General features: G+C 36.3%; 2 protein-coding genes across 8 annotated transcripts in view; one reads left to right on the top strand and one right to left on the bottom strand.

The window, feature by feature from the left end:
• BCAS4 (breast carcinoma amplified sequence 4) overlaps positions 1 to 12,671 on the top strand; it is a 38,309-nt gene extending 25,638 nt beyond the window's left edge. For 4 of the 5 annotated variants that reach the window (XR_014174889.1, XR_014174890.1, XR_014174891.1 and 1 more), the window contains one exon: positions 10,180 to 12,671. Coding sequence is in view for 1 of the 5 variants with exons in the window: in XM_081947045.1 (XP_081803171.1) it covers positions 10,180 to 10,284 (105 nt within the window). In the remaining 4 variants the exon portion in view is untranslated. Of the gene's footprint in view, positions 1 to 5,440; positions 5,536 to 10,179 lie in introns of all 5 variants that reach the window. The other variant, XR_014174892.1, reaches the window with a different exon arrangement.
• A 137-nt stretch (positions 12,672 to 12,808) lies between these two features.
• Positions 12,809 to 20,085, bottom strand: part of ADNP (activity dependent neuroprotector homeobox) — a 69,320-nt gene continuing 62,043 nt past the window's right edge. For all 3 annotated transcript variants that reach the window (XM_081947035.1, XM_081947037.1, XM_081947036.1), the window contains exons 4-5: positions 18,746 to 18,838; positions 12,809 to 16,971 (exon numbers count right to left, since the gene is read on the bottom strand). In XM_081947035.1, the coding sequence (XP_081803161.1) occupies positions 13,840 to 16,971; positions 18,746 to 18,838 (3,225 nt within the window). In that variant the 3' untranslated portion in view covers positions 12,809 to 13,839. The remainder of the gene's footprint in view (positions 16,972 to 18,745; positions 18,839 to 20,085) is intronic.

Raw genomic sequence — 20,085 nt, forward strand, 5'->3', positions numbered from 1 at the left:
TCGGAGGCATGTGATCACCTTTTGCAACCTGACAAGCAAAGTCAATGGGGAAACCAGTCACTTAACAACCATGTCACTAATATAACAACTGCAATGATTCACTTAACATCCATGGCAAGAAGAGTCATAAAATGGGGCAAATTCAACGAACTGCCTTGCTTCATAACGGAAACATTGGCCTTAATTGTGGTTGTAAATCAAGGATTATTTGTAGTCCAAGAGGGTTTGGGGTCATGGAGGGTGAAGTAGGAGTAGGGGTAAAGATGGGTGTAGGGTAAGCTTTTGCTGGGGAAGATGGCATTTTTTATAGTAGCTCTCAGTTTTGCTTGTGGAGTAACGGTGATTGTAGCAAAGATGCTCTTCTCCATCATAGGCCTGAAGGAGTCCAAACGTTGAACTGATCTCTAAACTCCTTGCTCTCTCCTTAGCACGCTGCCCTTCCCCCATCTTCCTCCACAGAGCTTCTCCTCAAGGCAAATTTCCGGCTGACGGAGGATCAAATATGCCCAGTCACTTTTCCTCCTCCTTCTCTCTCTCCAAGACATTTCCCAGAGTTGTTCTTACAAAATAAACTAACAAGGCACTTCCCTCCCCTCCATTCAGGTTCAGTTTTCCAGTAATGGTGCCTGTCTCCTTTGCTTTGTTCAGCTTTGCATATAAAAACTCACAGTAGCTCCCCATTAACTAAAAGTGTTTGTGTGTGTGTGTGTGTGTGTGTGTGTTACAATCCCAATTTATTTCCTGAGGTGAAAATGCAACATGAGCAGATGGCAGATTGTCTTAGCAGACAAAATATAGCCAGAGCCTCTTGATGCTGATTTTAAGGATGATGGTAAATTTCTGTCATGAAATTACAGTTAGTTAAATAGTGCTTACGAGTTAATGGATTTGTTGCACTTCAAATGCTTGTTACAAGTAGAGGTTCAGCCATTCATGATCCCCTGAGGAATAATCAAGAAGAATGGAGGTTCAGGACCAACGGGATATTCTACTCATGTTAGTGTTGTCAAATTGGTAAAAATATAAAAGGATGTACAAAACAGATTCCTTTGGTACTACTATTTTTCTGTGGATTACAGCAAGAAGCATTTATTAGTAATCAACTTGGCTCTGTATTAGTATCTTATTATATGAGTAAAAGCCAGATTTGTAACTATGGCTATAAAAACAATATTTTTAATAACAAATCAATGAGTTGGTCCAGGCTATTATGCAATATTCATCTAATTATTTTATTATATTTTTATTCAATACCAAGTTTTTTGTAATGTGCATATTGTTATGATTATGTTTGTAACTTGCTTTGGGGCCTAAATAAAATTGATATTGTTTTCCTGTACATTTGCATTGCATATTTAGACTAATTATTTTTAAAAATTAAAATTTGATTTCACAAAGAAACTTCACTACCCTTAAAGACAGCAGCATAAATTAATACAGGACTGAATCAGGGTTGAATTTTGCACTTGTAATTGATATTCATGCCCATAACTTGCACAATAAAACTAAGGTACTTTTCTTTCCCCTAAATCTGGTAATGATTTGCAAGCCTAATGCTTTTGGGAAAGGTAATACAGTAAGATGATTGTATTTTGTGTCTGTGGGGAGGGGGGAGGTTTGGCTTTCACAAAAAATTCCATATTCTTGGCATATCAAATTAGTACAAACAAAAACTGTAGAGGTCTGCTGTACAGCATTTACAATGCCCTAAGCTGTTGTAAGATTTGTAGGTATTTGGAATAAGTTCTTAGATGCGATTTGAATAATATTATCATAATTATCTTCGCGATGCTTTCTTCTTAGTAGTTTTTTCCCCCTCCTCCGTATACATTAAGGCAGACTTTATTACAGTATGTTGTGAGCAAATTCTTGCAAAAATAATCTGTTGAGGGCTGCATTGTCCACTGATAGTGAGCAGGAGTCAAAATAAGCAGTAGTGATACACCTTTTCTTTCTCCTCACATATCTTTTTGAGATAGGGTAGATTGTTTATGCCAGCTGTATGAATTTTTTGCTTGCAATGAGCTCTGGAAATTAAAAGTTCTCATAAGAGGAGCCTAATAATAATTTATTTATTCAATTTACATAGCTGGCGACCTCAGCTATGATTTTGTTTATACAATTTATAACTACCGGTAGCTAATCAGAAAAAGAGGGATCCTTGAGACATTTCATTACCCAAACCAGCACTAATGATGTTACCTAGCTTGGGTAATGAAACACCTGCAAGAAAACAACCAAGCTCAGAGAGCACCAAGGATCCCTCATTTCAACCCTGAGCTGCAAATATTCTCCTTTATTGGAATCTGAAAATATATTTTTTTTCTCTAGCCGGAAACTGCCTATGAGTTTCAGAACTTGGGAGAAAATTAATCTGAATTATTAGCCACTCCAAGGCAAATCAGTAGGTCAAGGAATCATGGCATGTAGTTTGTTTGCATAGCAGTACGGTTAATTACACATAACATAGCTTTTTTTCTTTTCAGAAATCTAATCCAGTCATATAAATGAATCCTATTTGAGAGTCTCAGTCATTAGTCAAGCGTATTATTGATCTTCGTGACATTTTGATCACTGCTTCAAAAACTGTCAAGTTTTTGTATTTCTTGTTTTAAATCCAGTAACTATTTTTTAATTCAAGCATCAAATGTATCTTGTTTCTGCCTTGTTAGGTTTTCAGTTCAGTTTGATTTGGTATTTGCTCACCTTCCAAGAGCATGCCTTGTGATCCTTACTTACCATTTTCTCTTACTTATTCCAGTGTCTAATCGAAGTTTTCATGATCAGCATCTTATATACTTTTTCTTAAATCATCTTGTTTGCTAAGTTAGATCGATTTGCCCTGTATGCACATAAACAACTTTATAGGGTAATAAAATGCCAATTGAACTTAAAATTTACTTCCGTATAATGATATGGTATACTCTGTAAACTAGCTGCTGTTCTGCCAGACACTGCATCCTATATAAGAGATGGTAACTTTAAGGGTAAAGACTTATGTTCAAAACAAAAATTAAAATTATTTTGAGAAACCGCTATCAGAGTCACACTTGCTAGCCAAACTGTTATGCAATCTCCTAAAGTATTTTTATATGAATTGCAAGAATGTCAGAATCACTGTCTTTATTTGGTCTCCCCATTATTGCTAGGCATCATATGATTTAACCACACTTGGATTTATAATTCCAGGAAGTTTCAACAGTTCTGACATGAAAATAGCTTTTTAAAAAATATATGAGTAAAAAGGGATTGGATAGATTCAGGGAGATTCAGTGTTTCCTCTGGCATGTCTCTAAATATTGGTTTCAGGAGAACAGTGGTATGAGAGAGTTAAGTTTATAGTTTCAGATTGTGGCCATTTCAAAGCAGTGTTTCTCAGCCTTGGCATGAGAATATGGATGGACTTCAACATTAGAATTTCCCAGCTAGCATACTGTAGCAATAACAAGAGATTACAACAATAACAAGAGATTACAAGGCAGATAAACTATAATAAATTACATTCCAAATTGTTCAGCCAACCTCAGTGATATACATAGTGGCTTGATCGGAAAGGCTTAGATATCTGTTTATTAGAAGGAATAGCTACTATTTATTTTTCATAATCCAGTCATCCAGCATCATAGGAATCAGTTACTAATAAGACATGAAATCAAAGTTTGAATTTAAGGCTATATTACTTGAAGTCCACGTATCTTCAAGCCACCATGGTTGAGAAACATTGGTTTAAGGAAACCCTGGAAGACTCAAAGGGAAGCAGAGACAATCAGTTGCTAGCCTACATAAATGCCATTTCTCTCTGCTGCCTAAGAAATGAAGCCATTTAAAAAAAAATGTTCATTGCATAAGTGATGGATTCTATGCAATTGGAGGGTTAATAACTATTTTAGGAAGTAGATGATGATCCTGGCAACAAAAGCAGTTTAATGTCAAGTGATTCCATTTCCAGGTTGTGTTGCCACTAAATATGAATATGGATTATTTTTGGATATGTGTGTAGGAGTAACAGAGCTTTCCTAGTCTGCCTGGAAAAGGCTAGCTAGGATTAGTATTGTTATTTTGGGGGCAGTTGCTGTAGCCAGCAGTTGCTATTACAGTTCTTCAGGTAATTTACTAGAAGTCAGAGCTCAGCCTGCAGAAGTCGCCATGATTTCTCTGGCTTCCGTTCTGAGTGCCCTTCCCCCTCAGTTGCAGTGCCAATTCCAGAGAGAGAGAGAGAGAGAGAGAGAGAGAGAGAGAAAATGAGAGAGAGAGAAAATGAGAGTCTTCCTGTAGCTGTACACCAACTATTTACTTGCGGGATCGTATTCTGTACACCAACTAGTTACTTGCGGGATCGTATTCTGCCCCATACATCCCTGCGACCAATTCGCTCGCACAGAGAGGGGCTCCTCCAGGTGCCGTCCGCTAGACAATGTCGTGGGGCGGCGCCTAGGAGTAGAGCCTTCTCTGTGGCGGGCCCAGCCCTGTGGAATGACCTCCCTCCGGATATTAGGAATACCTCTGACCTCCGCTCCTTTCGTATTAAGCTTAAGACCCACCTATTCCAAGCAGCTGGCCTGGCTCAACTTTGATTTAACCATATCGCTCCTGACGGGTTTTTTAACTGGGTATTTTAATTACATTTAATTTCTAGGGGTTTTAAATTACAGTATTTTAATTGTTTTTATTAATCGATCTCCTCCTTATATATATGTATGTATGTTTTAGTGTATCTTGTTATATGTTTGTTTTGTTTGCATATTTATTTCGAATGTTTTGTTGTACGCCGCCCCGAGTCCTTCGGGAGAGGGTGCGGCTAAGAAATAAATATATTATTATTATTATTATTATTTTTATTTCCTTCTAACCAGCAAAGCTGTCTCAGTGTTGAATGGGGTTGTGGATTTGTTCTGCGCTCTTTTAGCATTTCCTCCAAAAGGTTTGATGGCTGGTTGTATCTGATGAAGAAAAGTGCAGTTCAAGAAAACTCATGCTTTGTAATAAAATTGGCTAGTTAGAAAAGGTACTGCCAGACTCCCAATTTGATGGCCTTGGTCATCAAAGTTGAAGAATCATTTATTGCTTCAGAAGCATGAAACAGATTTGGATGTCTCAAATACTTTTAAAATGTTTTTTTTACTGAAGCAGCCAAATAGTTTTTTTTTAAAAAAAATATTGATATATAGTTTTCAGCCAACAGCTTCACATCTTATTTCATGTTCAAGCTGCACATTCTATGTAGAAGCAAGAGCCAACTTCTTGTACAAAATGCAGAGTGATAGTAGGCATAGTAAGGTGATCAGGTTAATCATATAGATTTAAAAAATGAGTTGAGTTTATCGTCATGTAGGTTTACAACACCAATCTAGTTCTATGTTTTGTAATGTAATTAAATAATCAGAGATATTGGCCCAGGTGATTTCTTGAAATTTCAGCTTTTTCTATTTTTTTTTTTCAGATTCAAATTTAGCTTTGAGTAGTAGAGAAGAGAGCTGTATCACCTGTGCCCTTTGGCAGTAAATGGCTCTTTGAAAACCCCAGAATCTTGAAAAGGTTGGAATCAACCTTGTAATTTTAATTGGATAGAGGGGAAATTAATAAATGCATGACAAGAGACTACTCTTACTAGCTGTTTATATCTAAATTGCCATTTATATAAAATGAAAGCATACTTCGTTTTTGTCCTGGTCACATTAACTGTTTTTGGGAGAATGCCTCCTGGCACATTACTCCGAAAACATCTGCAGCCCAGCATAGAAAAAGCTGCACATCCATGCCAAAAGTGACATGCAATAACATTTTGAAGGATTCTTCTTAATGGGTATGATAAATGGGACTGTCTGATCTAACCATTGTTAGGATTCTCCGTGGCTCCATAGTTCTTTGCATGACATTTTTTTTCTATCTGAAAGTGATGGAGGTTCCTATTGCCTACTGTTCTCTAGCTTTCTGTTAGGAAATCTGGTTATCAGTTCTTTTTGCCTTTTTGTACCCGTGAGATGTATTTTATGAATGCTTATTTAATATTATAAATACGGAATGCTTCTCTTGCTAAAGCTTTATTTGTATGCCTTTTGTGTTAAGTATTGCCAAGAGAGGGAGTAAACATGGAATTTGGGAGGGGATTTTTCACTTCCCATCCTTAGCTGAAATATCTGGTGTCCTAGACTTACATGTTTAGAAAGCCTGCTCTCATCTACTATCCCTAACAGATATAAAACTAGTAGTTACTGTTCATTGTATCTGCTATCTGTAAAACGTTCTTGGCCTAGCATGATCAGTATCATTTGTGCACATTGCTCACTGCCCTGTTTCATATTGTGCTATTTGATTTTAAATCATAGTGCATTACACTGTTCAGATATTTTGAGTATTGAGGCTATTGTTACTGTAGCTGATTACAAGAGGTTGCTTCTAAGTAGATCAGAATTGTCCACCTTAACAGCTCCCTCCTTACTCAGCTGGAAATCTTGTTTCAAGATAACTTCTCCTATTTAAGTTACTATCAGGAGTATGGGTATAAAAATGCAGATGTACTAGAGTAATTTAGCGCCAAGAGTGAGCATATTTATTTTCCTAGCCAGTGTTGCTTATCTCAGAAAAGAAAAGTGTCAGTTTTGTTCAGAAGCAACAGGCTTAATCCTTAAGGCTGCCTATTGATTCTTGCAATATTCCAGTGGAGGGTCTGGTCTCATAAGAGAGAAGTGAAGCATGTGAAGGTAGAGGGTGCTTTTGGGGTGGGGCAGGTGTTCCTATCTTGTATTTTTAGCATTTTAACTTTGGCAGTCACTTCTCTTTTGTCAGTGGAGAAAGGGAGGAGCTAGCTGCTACCTCAGAAGTGGGTGAGTTGAAATTCTTCTCTAAAAAGAATTGCAGAAGTCCTAGGTGATTTCCAGCCACTTCATTTTGATGTGTAGTTACTTGAGCTGCACACAGCAACACAAGAGGATATTTATGCAGATGCCTCCTCTACACACCATCTGGCACACATTCTTCACCACACTTAGTAGGCCTCAGAACGGCCGTTTGGATTTTTCCACACCCTCAGCCAGGTGCCAGAGATGACATGAGAGCCTACCATCCACCCTGAGGCTGCTTATTGTTTTATTGACAGAGGAAAGGCGGAGTATAGAATAAAGCAAGGAGTAAGGAATGCTTCAGGAGTATCTGCATAGAGCGCCACTTATCAATTGTCGCCTATGAGAATTTGTTTCTGCTGTTTTCCATTTTATGGTTGCTGAGGAGATGCAGGTTGAACACTCGAGAGGTGGAATGCTCCTGCGTAACTCCTTGGCAACAACTTAAAACAGTTCTCAGTCTGCAGGGAAGTATCATGCAGTGTCATTCCTAGCCCAGGCTGGAAAGGTGAAGGAAGATACACTGTGGTGCTTCTTCTGTTGCAAAAGAAGTAACTGCTTAAGTTAAGCATTGGGATTTTGCAACTATTTTGATAAGTACCCAATGTTTTCTATTTTTGTTTCTGCTTCTCCCCACCACCACCTACCCCCACAAGGAAGAACCTCATGTTCTCAGGTATATACCAAGGAAAGCCCCTTGGAGCAGTATTTCTCAACCTTGTCAACTTTTAAAGATATTTGGACCTCAACTCCCGCTAGCTGGGGAATTCTGGGAATCGAAGTTCATACATCCTAAAACTTGCCAAGGTTGAGAAACTGGCTTAGAGGCATAGATTTCTTATTTTCAGAGACACTGCTTCCAATTCATGTTGACAGACGATAGCGGTACGTTGCTGCTTTCTTTCCCTACTTATTGTCAGAGTTCCAAGTAATAACTCCATAGAAAGCAGAACTCCAAGGCAGGCAAAGAACAATTTTTTTGGATATCTATTGGCCCAAACTGGTGAAAGTTCCCCCTCTCCCCAAACAATGTCACATTGTCCAATCAAGGTACTGGCTGGTTGCATGGTGACCGGAGTCTTCCTCACCCCAACCACCTGTTGGAATGTCCTTGGTTCCCACAGGAAAGTATTTTGTTTTGGCTACAAACCCACATCTATGTTCCCCCTCCCTATCCCTTCTTTGCACTGTGGCAACCTTGAAGCCTCTAAAATGGCCCGTCAGGTTCGCTTCAGAGTTGACACTTGTGACATCTCCAGAAATTTCTAATTCTGTGTTCAATATTACTAAGCAGATTCATTCTCCAATAAATCTTCCATAACAAAATGCAAGTTATGGTTGATCCATTAAACCTCTGTGAGTTAACAGAAACTCTGAAACCTTTTTTCAGTATTAAGGCAGACTGAAACTGACCTATTTTATTCATTGAAAAGTCTATGCTAATCTAGTTGAAAGGTATGGTGCTTTGGTTGCATGCTTCAACTTTCAAGTGAGAGCAGCAGACATCTGCATGATCTACAATGCAGAAGTATCCCATCAACATTTTTTATGTTGTTCTATTTCTTTAATAGCCTACAGAGGTACTTTAGAGGGAGAGAATAGCAAAATACCAAGTTTTGCCTATTTCTGATACCTCACAAAAACACAAGACAGCCTGCCTACTTGGGTGACTTGGTCTTAGAGAGTAAATCAGCAAAATATAGGGGCTTTAAAAGCACAGAAGCAAAGCTTTAATTAAGAATGTGTTGTGTATCACATTTTGATGAGTGGTATTCCTACCTTTTTACATAAATACACATCTTCCATTTGTCATTCATATCATCTCTGTTATATGTTACGGGAGCCACAATTAAGGATTTTCCCTTTTATATGTGGATGGAATATCTTGGTCTGTCAGTATAACTTCATTTTATCAAATTAAAGATAGGTATTTTTTTAAAAAAATGCATTAAATGCAGTTTCCCAATGTTTTATTGAAAGCTAACTGGAATCATCATGAAACCTGTGCATTGAATCTAAAACAGAATATAGGTAGTCCTCAACTTACGACCACAATTTAGCCCAACATTTCTGTTGCTGAGGGAGGCATTAAGTGAAATTTGCCCCATTTTACGATATTTGATAGTTAAACGAATAACTACAATACAATTAGTAACATAATTGTTAAGTGAATCTGACTTCCCCATTGACTTTGTCGAAAGGTCACAAAAGTGGTGAAAAAGTCATGTCACTTTTTTTCAGTGGCATTGTAATTTCAAACAGTCACTAAATAAACTCTCATAAATTGAGGACTACTATAAGGTCAAGAGTAAGATTTACGCTGGCAGTTATGTCTCCCAAAAGGTCTACATGCTGAACGCTTGGAAATGGATGGTTACTGACAAAAGCAATAAATGATGTTAGTAATTATGATTTAGGAAGATATTTTTGATTATAGAATTTATATAATCCCTCTAGGTCTCACTCATATGCATAACAAAGGTTTAAAAAATCACTATATAAAGTACTGCTTTTGAAACTACACCTGTTGTACTCTGTATAATCCTTCCATTTATTCTGCAATGAATTTAAAAGTGGCTCAATATATCGGGAAATCAATCATGTGTCACAAATGAACACAAAGGAAGTGAACTTTACAACAAAATTAAATTTCTGTGCAGGTTCAAATCATCCAATTTCTGGGGTCTAAGACGGGTGGGAAAAAACATGAGGGGGTGAACTTTTCACACAGGCATCTGGCACATCATCTTTATTGATTAAGGAGTCCCTTTTACTTCTGTAGTGTGCATCAAAAGCTTTGTTTTACATAATTCTCGAGAGTTAATTTTGCTCCTTTTTTGGCATTCAGAACCTCTGTAGTGCAATCCGCAACGGAACAAAGCAAGGATTTTAAACTTGTTAGAAATAATGAAGAAATCTTTGCCACATAAAAACACAAAACGTAAACTTAAAAGAGTCAGCATTGTCTTTGCCCCAAACTACAGTAATAATGAGGGCTTTTTCCCCTTCCATTTTTGGAGAGGGGGGATTGATTCAATTTGAAGTTTGTTGGTTCAGTTAAATACGACTTTAATCCTGAATTTACAACCTTCATTCAGGAAAAGCTCAGTAGAATTCAAAAGCAAAAAACAGTTCCATTTAAATCTCGCAATATAATTGAATGTAAAACTTCTGAATATAATTTCTCTTCACTTACAATATTACTTCCATTTGGTATTCTAAAACAGTGTCTGTGTGTGTTTGTGTGTGTGCGCGCGCACAGAGATAAGTTGTTAAAAGCAATTTAATTAAATATTTTAATTCTGTGGTGTCCAACTTAACCTTTTTGTTTTTGTTTCAGACATGTACTCCAGATGCACAGCAGAGTTATAACTTGCCTGAACTTTATAGAACGGAGGATTATTTTCCTATCAAATGTATTAGTAGCAAGCATCAGAGCCATTAGTTTTGTATTTATGCTTATTGCCTTAGAGTCAAATAAACTATATGGGTATTCTCCTTCCCATCTTCTTATTTTACATTTGTATTAGGGCAAAATTCATTATGGGAAAGAAAACTTTGCTATTTCCAACATATTGTGTTCTAATCTTGACTATGGGGGGGGGGGGGATGAAATATTTTTATTTCTTGTATTATACTTGAGGTATGTTTACATAAATAAAAAACCAGGAAACAAGATTTAAAATGGAAAGAAAAAAATATTTATGAAAACATGCTAGAAACTGCTTTGTCGCGTTGTAATTGTTAAAATCTGTCAGAACAAAAATCCCATTTCAAAAGTAACCTAAGTAATTATGAAGTATTTATATTCAAAAGAAAAAAGCAAATCCCACCAAAGTGGCAGAGATATTCAAACATATTACTGAATAGTAGATAAAAAAGGCTTATGTGTATTTGATGCAAGCAGGAGACTGCACCACAAATATAGTGTGCAATATGAAAATTGGTTTGGTGTACTAGTTAAAGGCAATTACATTGTCTAGAAACCAGGAGTTCTAATCATGCCTCACAAAGAAAATCAGACAGATAAAATTTGGTCTCTCTCAGACCTTAGGAAGAAAGCAGTGACAAACTATTTTTAAAAAATGTTGCCCAGAATACTACACAGACTTGTCCAGGCAGTCACCAGGAATCAACACTAACTTGAAGACAAAACAAAATACAATGAAAAGTAAGAGTCAGTTCTATTTACACTTCTCCTTACGATGTCTGCAACTAGAATATACACAATTGTTATTGAACTATTAACTCCCAAATGGTTTGATTTTTGGTCATGGCCTTAAGCACACAATTGCTAGTTGTGTTTAAAAATTAAAATGTTTCGCTGTTTGAAGCTAGACAAACAGGAATTCTAAAGTCATTGCAGTCTATTTAAATCTGCAAGAATTATCAGCAATCTGGTGCTCAGGCATATCAATGAATATATTTGCTGGCAACACAAATCCTTTGGAATATTTGTGCATAAAGAGAAAAACCATAAATGAAAGGCAGCAGGGCCTGCTAAAGCTAAGGTAGGGAAGGAGTCTAATAGCAAGTAACTATTCAGAAGAGAAGGAAATCCTTGTTCAAATCAGAACACAGCGGATAGAAAATGAACACAACTTAAAGATTATCTAGAGCTGAACTCAACTCCTGGTTACTACAAGTTGATCTCACTTTGCCCCATGTATTCTTAGAAAGAAAAATATGAGATGCTATAAAAGCAAAGTCTCCTTCAAGCACATCTTTAATATATCTTGGAATTTCATGGATAAGCTATGTTGTTTTCCAAGCAACTATACATACATGATTTGCCATTATCTTCAGCCATTACTTTATTTCAATTTTCTAATCTGCGTTAGAAAACTTCTGTAGCTCTGGAATTCTGCTTACTGCCTTTTGTGCCTGTGTGTAGGGGGGAGGGGGGCATATTTGGATAAGTGTTGCTTTATAACCAGGAGTGATAGGTGCAGCTTAACGTATTTTGTAATGGGCCAGATCCATCATGACAGATATTTGTGTAGAGTATCCATAACATACTTTCAACATGCCAAATATAAATAGATTGCCAACTTCTGGTGAATTGGATTTTGTGGTCGTTTGGTATCCAATTTATAATCTCCCAGAAACTGTAAGGTGAAGGTTGCTACTTTACCATTGAGGTGTAATTTTTTTTTCTGCAATAATTCAAATGTAAAGTTACAGCATTAGTGGAATTTTTAAGTTTTAACAAATCTTTTAAGTATTTTTACTGGAAATTAATGTAAATATTGTCAAGTTTACCCCAGTACAAATTTAGATTTTTTCCCCTCTGCTAGAACAATGCAATAAATACATCCTTGACTCCAGCAGACTGCATCACAATGCAATAAAACGAGGCATTTAAATATAAGCAAAATGAAAAAGGGAAAACATGTTCACTAGATGAATTAATTAAAAAAAGATCTTATAAAAATGCTCTACAATTAACTCTACTACAGTAGAAACCTTATTAGGGCAAAAATACACATTGACAATACTGTTAAAGCTTACTGATTTGCTCCAACTCACCATCCTTCAATCCTCTACACTGATTCTGTGTGAAAACTCAAATAGCATATCTGCAACAATGGGTATGAGACACATTTCAATCCATTCACTGATTTACAAATCTTAAAGACTGTCAACGTATTTTTAAATATGATTTCAATAGAAATGTTAAGCACATCTTTAAACTGACATTGAAAACAACAGAATATTAAAATATTTGGATGTATTAAGCTGCATCTGCAAATGCATATACAGTACTGTAATTTTAATACATCTCTGTTTGGTAGATATAATCAGTAGATTATATATTAACACTAGCTTGCACATAGATAGCTTATGTTTCATTTTCTCAAGGCATAAACTCTAGCATCTGAATTTTGTTTTCTTTCAACAAAAGCCATCACAATGACTTGGGAAACAGGTAATTCAGAATTTGTAATAAAGCAAATATTTACATTAAGCACAATACAGCAATTTATTTAGATGCTTAAATGAATACAAAGGGGAAATAAAGATCACAAAATTATCCATACTACAACAATGTGTCATATATTAGATGGTATAAATGAATAACACCATTAGGTGTTAACTAAAGATAAAACTAAATATCCAAAAAAATGCAGCACTCATTTCCGTATGCTGCTTTTAACACAGTACAGTTTTATACAGATCTAAAAGGTGTCAAAATTAGTAGCTGCAAACTTGTTTCTTGCATGTGATTTTAGCTTAAAAGATTTCAGAAAATGTCTCTGAAATACATAGTCTTCAGTTGTAATGTCAAGGATATTCAAGAACAAGAAAATTCTATAATACAATAAGTCCAGATATATTTTATGTTGCTGGCCTTTTTGAGATTGTACAAGGTTATGTGCAAAAACTAAGTCTGTCAAAAGTCATACTATAGCAGTTTCAAGCTTTTTGCTAGGTAAACTAGATACAGCATTTATTACACAGCAGGGCAACACTAAAAAAAGGGAAAAGAACCAAATCTATGATGGATACACAAGAACAATAGCATAAGCATCACTTGAGTAGGTCTAAAAGACTGTACAAATATACATTTCAACTATTCAGAATGATACATGAAAAAACAATTTTCCCAGAGTCTACTATACACATTGAACTGGTAGCTCTTATGTTGGCCCTATAACTACCATGTTGAAAAGGTAATGTTTAAAAAGACATACAGCTGAACATATATAGTGAAATAAATGTTGAAAATGCCGATAAAATAAACCTTTTCTTCAGTGAACTGGGAGCCACCAGCATATCAGTTTTCACATTGTTACTGTGCTCATCACAGCACATACTCTCAAGTGAGATTTGCCAACAGCATACTTTGAAATAAGTACTAGAAAGGGTGGCTTTGTAGCCACTAGCCAGATGACCTTGCACTCAAAAGGCAGTACCAGTTGTAATGAACTTTAGCATTCATTGTAAATGAAAGTATTTGTCAAGTTGGAGATATTGCGGCCATGGAGTTGACCAACTTTTATGCTTGCTGGCTACTCAGCTCTACCCCCGTTAGGCTGCTATGCATTGATTCTGTAACCCCATCAGTCACGTTGTCAAACTGGTCTCCATCCTCACTGTCAATTGTGCTATTTTGCCACTCCATCTGTGGCTTTGACAACTTCTCATTAATTTCTGTTGCATTTTTCCATTGCGACTGGTCCTTAGACCAAAACTCACCTACTTTTCCATAGGAACTATTCTTCCATTTTGAATGGTCTCCATCACTCTCAGAGACAACACATTTTGTTTCTGCACCTGGTTTACTATTAGCATCTTCACTTTGGGATGATTCATCAGTCCAAGTTTCGGGCTTCACTTCAGACACATTATCTTCAAAGTCAGATGCCTGTTGAGAACCAGGTCCACTTTCAGAGGCTGATGCTGCATCTTTCCATTCAATAACATCATCCTGATCTTCTTGGTCACCTTCACTGTCTGAGCCATTAGCCGTCTGCTTTCCTGGTTCTGCTACAGAGCAACTTTCCTGGATTTTTGAATCTCCTCCATTCTCTTTTTGGTCTGTTTTTTCTGGAGGCTCCAACACAGCTTCCAAGGATGCCTCCTTAGATATGTTTTCATCTGTGCTTTCATTTATACTAATTATAGATGTTTTGTGATCAGAAACTACTTCTACAAAAGGACTATTGCTTTCATTGAATTCATCTTCTATATTTTCATAACTGTCTGAAGAACTTTCATTATCTTTACCCAAGTTTATTTTTTTATCAACTGTTTTACTAGCATTGACTCTAGAATTATCTTCATCGTGGTTTTCAAACAGCCATTCGTCATCAAAATCCATTTCATGTTTCACTTTATTTAATTCTTTCATGTTGAATCCTAGTAAAACACCCATTTTAAACTTTTCACAATCTCTAACACATTTCTTCCTTTTGTTACTAAAGTGTGAAGCAATATCAGATTTCCATAGCCAAAGACTGGCTGCTAACTTTTCAATTTCTCTTCGACCGGGATATGGTTGTTTATTGAAATACTTGGTGAGAAATGTTTTTCGGGCTTCATACGAATCATCTTCATGACCTTTGGGATCCAAAGCAAGTACTACAGGTTCTTCAGGCTTTTCCTCAAAAACTGAGGGCGAATCATCGTCATCTATTTTTCTTTTCTTCAAAAGAGAAAATTCCATGTGTTCATAAGTACGTTTCACAGGTCCAGTACCTGGAGACTGATTTATCCGAGAGGGAATATTAGATTTGTCTTGACCATTTTGTGTCTTCCCCACACCTCTGCAGTGGACAAGGTGCAGAGTTATAGTTGAGGCAGTCATGTTACTAGTGTACACTCCAAGGCAATGAATACATTTATATGTGAGCTTTTTCTCTACTGGATGAACTGTTTGAATAACTTGGTGTCTCTCTCTTAAGTGATGCGCCAGTGCATCAGAGATGGGTCCTTTGAGGATGGAAAAACACAAAGGGCAAAGAGTTTTCCCCACATCTTTCTTGTATGGAACTGCTGCTTGAGGTGAACTTTTGACAGGTAAATCTGTCTTCTCTTGAATTTTTGGCTGTGGTTTTGGAGGAACTGGAGGAGTATTTTGAGCGTGATAAGCAACAGATTCAGCAGGGGCATCTCTCAAATTGTAGGTAGTTACAAGTAAGTGTATATTGGTGTGACTACCCTGTTGTAATGTCAAATCAAAGGTTAAAGTGGAATCTGTTTTAGGTCCCATTTCTTCATCAATATGAACCATTCGCATGTGAGCAGCCATCTTTTCAACATCATTAAAAGTCGAGCGACAGTAGGGACAGGATAGGCCATGAATTAACATATGATTAAGCAACGTATCTGTGGGCAAGTAGCGATTACAGTATAAACATTTGCTAGTAAAATTGTGTATTTTCATTATGTAGTTAGCAACCGCAGGCACCTTTTCAGCTTTGTGTTCTTTCTCAAAATGAACACTATACACATTTTCTGGAAACAGCTCGTTGCAGATTGTACAAATTTTCCATTTCTGCGTTGATGAAGTATTAACAGCAGCAGAAGCGGCAGCTGTAGCATTTGCTCCAAGAAGTTTGGGTGTGGACTGGACTAATCCTCTGGATGCTGCCTGAGACTGAGCTAATGATGTTGATTTCAATGCACTGGATGAAAGTGCAGACGAGTTGGCAGCTTGAAGAGAGTACCTTGCAGAGGTCTGTGGTCTTGCTTCTCCTCCAAGAGGGTACGGCCTCCCATTTCCACTGGGAGGATACTGTTTCAAGGATTGCTGGGATAGAGACACTGGGGAGCTACCAGTTAAACTTAGCCGTCCTGTATGACTAACGTAACTTGGTGGTACAGATTTCACTCCATAGTTATTCTGCTGTAAGTGAACACTGGACATCATGTTAACTCCTGAATTCAATGTAGGCTTTGGTATATTTAGTCGATTTATCATTTGCTGTGATGGAAGAGAACGAACATTTCCAGGAGACAGGGGTCCCAATCTCTGAGGAAGTCCCATAGGCTTTTTATCCTGGGGTTTTGGAGCAATCAACATCAACGGTTTGGATCTTGGGACTACCACATTAGTGTGCCCTATCATTGCTGTCACCTGATATCCTATACGCTCATGGTCTTCAATAACATGCTGTACTAAAGCTTCATATGATTTCGGCATAAAAAGGCATCGTTTGCAGTGAATCATACTCTCTTCTCGGGAACTAGAACTCAAGGATACAGCTCCATTGAGTGATTTTTCACTTGCTTTTGCTATATAAGGTGCAGCAACATGCTGAAAATGTTCCCTGTAAATGTGCTTTCTAACTATTTCGTAGAGAGGATCTCGGTAAGTGCACTTCTTACAGTAATAAACAGCTTGTTCTATACTGTCAGCCTGCTTAGGTTTAAGGCTATCATGCTTGTTTTTATCTTTAAAAGTGCTGATGCCTCCACTTGGTGTGTTGGCATTGGGAGCATGAAATATTTTAATGTGCGTTTCCAAAGTCTTTTTGTCTGCATTGAAAGTACAGTAGGGGCAATTGAGAAGAATCCTGTTTTCGAAGTCTTCGCTATGAACATTCCGGAAATGACTTTTGTAAGCAGAAAAGAACTTTGAGGAAAATGGACACGCACTGCAGCAAAATGGTTTTGTCCGATAGTCCTTTTAAAAGAAAAAAAAGAAAGAAAAAAGTTAGTATTATAAAGATTTCATTTAACACATTTTAATATCCTGCTAAGTATTATTAAATTAGTAGAGTCATCATCTATTTAGAAGATTTTCCTTATACTGGCAAAATCAGGATAGGGTAATGGTTTGATATTATATGCCTCCCAGTCTTTTGGGATTAGGGCAGATAATTATTACTGTGAAATAAATAAATAAATAATTCACAGTTCTTCATAGCTTCCCATGATAATGCTGAAACAATGTAGCAGACATTATGATTTTAAAAAAATGAATTCACAGCTCTAGTACTTCATGGAAATACGGATCAAAACATATAATAAAAAACATTTTTAAAAGTTTGGTTCTCTAGCCATTAGCAATTCTTTTTTTAGTATAATTTACAGAGTAAACAGTTATATTTAAGCAAAAGGAGTCTCTTAACGAGCTTATTCACTATTCAGAAACTGACCAAATTTTGACTTAACAAGTCCATAACTCAACATGTTATGAACATGTTATGTTTAACTTACATATATGTATATCAGTTCTAGAATCTACTGAATGAAAGAACAATTTAATATACATACGTTAACTACATGCATGCATTTCAAGCTATGACATTTAAAATATAAAGCATGTGAGTGCTTTATATTTTATAATTGAAAGACTTCAAAACAGTTCTAAAAAAGCAAGCAAGTAAACAATCTTCAACCCTCTTACATTGTCCTATGTATCCCTCAGTTTATTTTATTGACACGAATAATTGTTCATTTTTTAAAGATTTAGTATTCATCCTGATAAGTCTATAAAGAAACATACACTATATTGCCAAAAGTATTCACTCACCCAACCAAATAATCAGATTCAGTTGTGAGCGAATACTTTTGGCAATATAATGTATTTATATATGATTATGTTTGAAGAGAGGTAACAGATTGCTTAGGTAATGTGGTAACTATATTATCTTAACCATACAAGATTAAGCTACTATTTAACAGAAATCAACAAATCATAGTTCTCCAGAAGAGGCAAGAGACATACAAATTCATGATACAAGATAATAGTCTTCAGTGAGAACTCAAAATAATATCAGATTGCAAATTAATAAAAGCTTTCGACGTGCCCTAAAAAGTTGGCTTTTCCAGCAATCTAATTTTTTAAATGTTAGTGTTATATTAATTGGGTTTGTTTTTTGGATTGTTTCTAATTTCCTTTTAACTTTTGTAATATGTGTTTTTTAATGCTGTACGCCACCCTGAGTCCTTTGGGAGAAGGGCGGCATATAAATCCAATAAAACAAAACAAAACAAAAAAACAAACAAAGCTTTCAAATCATAGCATTTTTATATATACACTCAGACTGATCAACTAAATAGAGCCGGACAATTCAAACATTAAACTTTAAATCATTGTTTGTAGTAATTATAGTTTAGAATGTCAAGCTATTGTTTCAGTTTCTAAATTCGGCAGTCAAATCATTTAGAACCACTAGAATCAATTTTTGTTCTGTGTGTTCACACTTTCACATTTTCAGTTGTTTCTGTGAAAGGATGACTTCTGGATGGGAAGCAAAGGCTGTAATTAGAGTTTGTTAATGCATTCTCAGTTCTTCCACAAAGCAGATTCAAATGATTGAAAACTGAGTTTCATGGATTCAAGTTTATGGAAATATAAATTAGCTTTGGGTTGTAAAGCAACAAACATTCACTATGTTATTTTTAACTTAATGGATTCAGATCAGATATCTTTCACCCATTAATGTACTAACCTGGTTTTTTGTAAGCGAAGGGTCCCACAATCCAACATCTTCCCATGTAGTGTTTTTCAAATAGAAGTCATTGGGTTCAAACTGCTTAAAATCCTGCAAAGATGGAGAAAATAGCAAAAACCATAAATAGAAATAACATACTATTAGTATTTGACTGGTTATTAATTTCATATCTAGCTTCATAATCCAAAAACAAAATAGTGCTCAGGGACCAAATCCAAAAGACTACAAGATAATGAACTAATTTCATTAAAGAAATGCAAGACTCAATCTTCAATGAAAGAACCACACTTAAAAATCCTTCTGAAATGAATCTGGATTTACTTCAGTTGGTTTATTGCTTCCCCTTTCCAATGTACTCTGGAAATTATCCAGGCATGAAAGTTCTTTAAATATAGTCCTTGATTTACAGCCAAAATTAGGATCTAAATTTCTGTAGCTAAGTGATGCAGTTGTTAGGTGAGTTGCACCAGATTTTATGACTTTTTGTTGCAGCGATTAAACTAGTAGTGTAGTTATTAATCTGGCCCCATTGACTTGGCTTGTTGGAAGCAAAGGTTGAAGATGACAATCACAGAACCCTAGGATGCTGCAACTGTCATAAATATATCCTGGTATTACCAAGAGCCCTATCTGATCATGTTACTGCAGAACCTCTGCAACAGTCCTAACTGTGAGTCACTTTTTGCAGTGCTGTCTTAACTTCATTCCGCTGTTCAACTAATAAATCGAGGACTACTGTATTTGCAAAAGCAGATTATTTTTTGCCCCAGAAGATCCTTTATTTTGTTATAACGTTAATATATGAGATTTTTTTTTCATACCAGAAAGGGAAAACACATTTCTAAATCTAGGCTAAATAGCAATCGTACAGAAATGCTGTACAGGTAGTCCTCAACTTACAAGTTCGCTTACTGACCGTTCAAAGTTACAGCACTGAAAAAAATCACTTATGACCGTTTTTCACACTTACAACCTTTGTAGCATCCCTATAAAATTCAGATACTTGGCAATTGGTTTATACTTATGACTGTTGCTGTGTCCCAAGGTCATAAGATCACCTTTTGCAACCTTTTGACGAGAAAAATCAATGGGAAGGCCAGATTCACTTAACAATCATATTGCTAAATTATCAACCGTAATAATTCACTTATCACTTGTGGCAAGAAAGGTCATAAAATGGGGCAAAACTCACTTAAAAATGTCTCACTTAACAAAATAATAATAATTTGGGGCTCAATTGTGTTCGTAAGTCGAGGACTACCCGTAGTACTGAACCCAAGGGAGTAAAAGGGGATATGAGCAAGAAAGGTGCTCGTGCTACTCTTTTCGAGCATGCT

Source organism: Natrix helvetica (assembly GCF_964273705.1).
Source record: "Natrix helvetica genome assembly, chromosome: 3".
In the NCBI taxonomy this organism is placed as follows: domain Eukaryota; kingdom Metazoa; phylum Chordata; class Lepidosauria; order Squamata; family Natricidae; genus Natrix; species Natrix helvetica.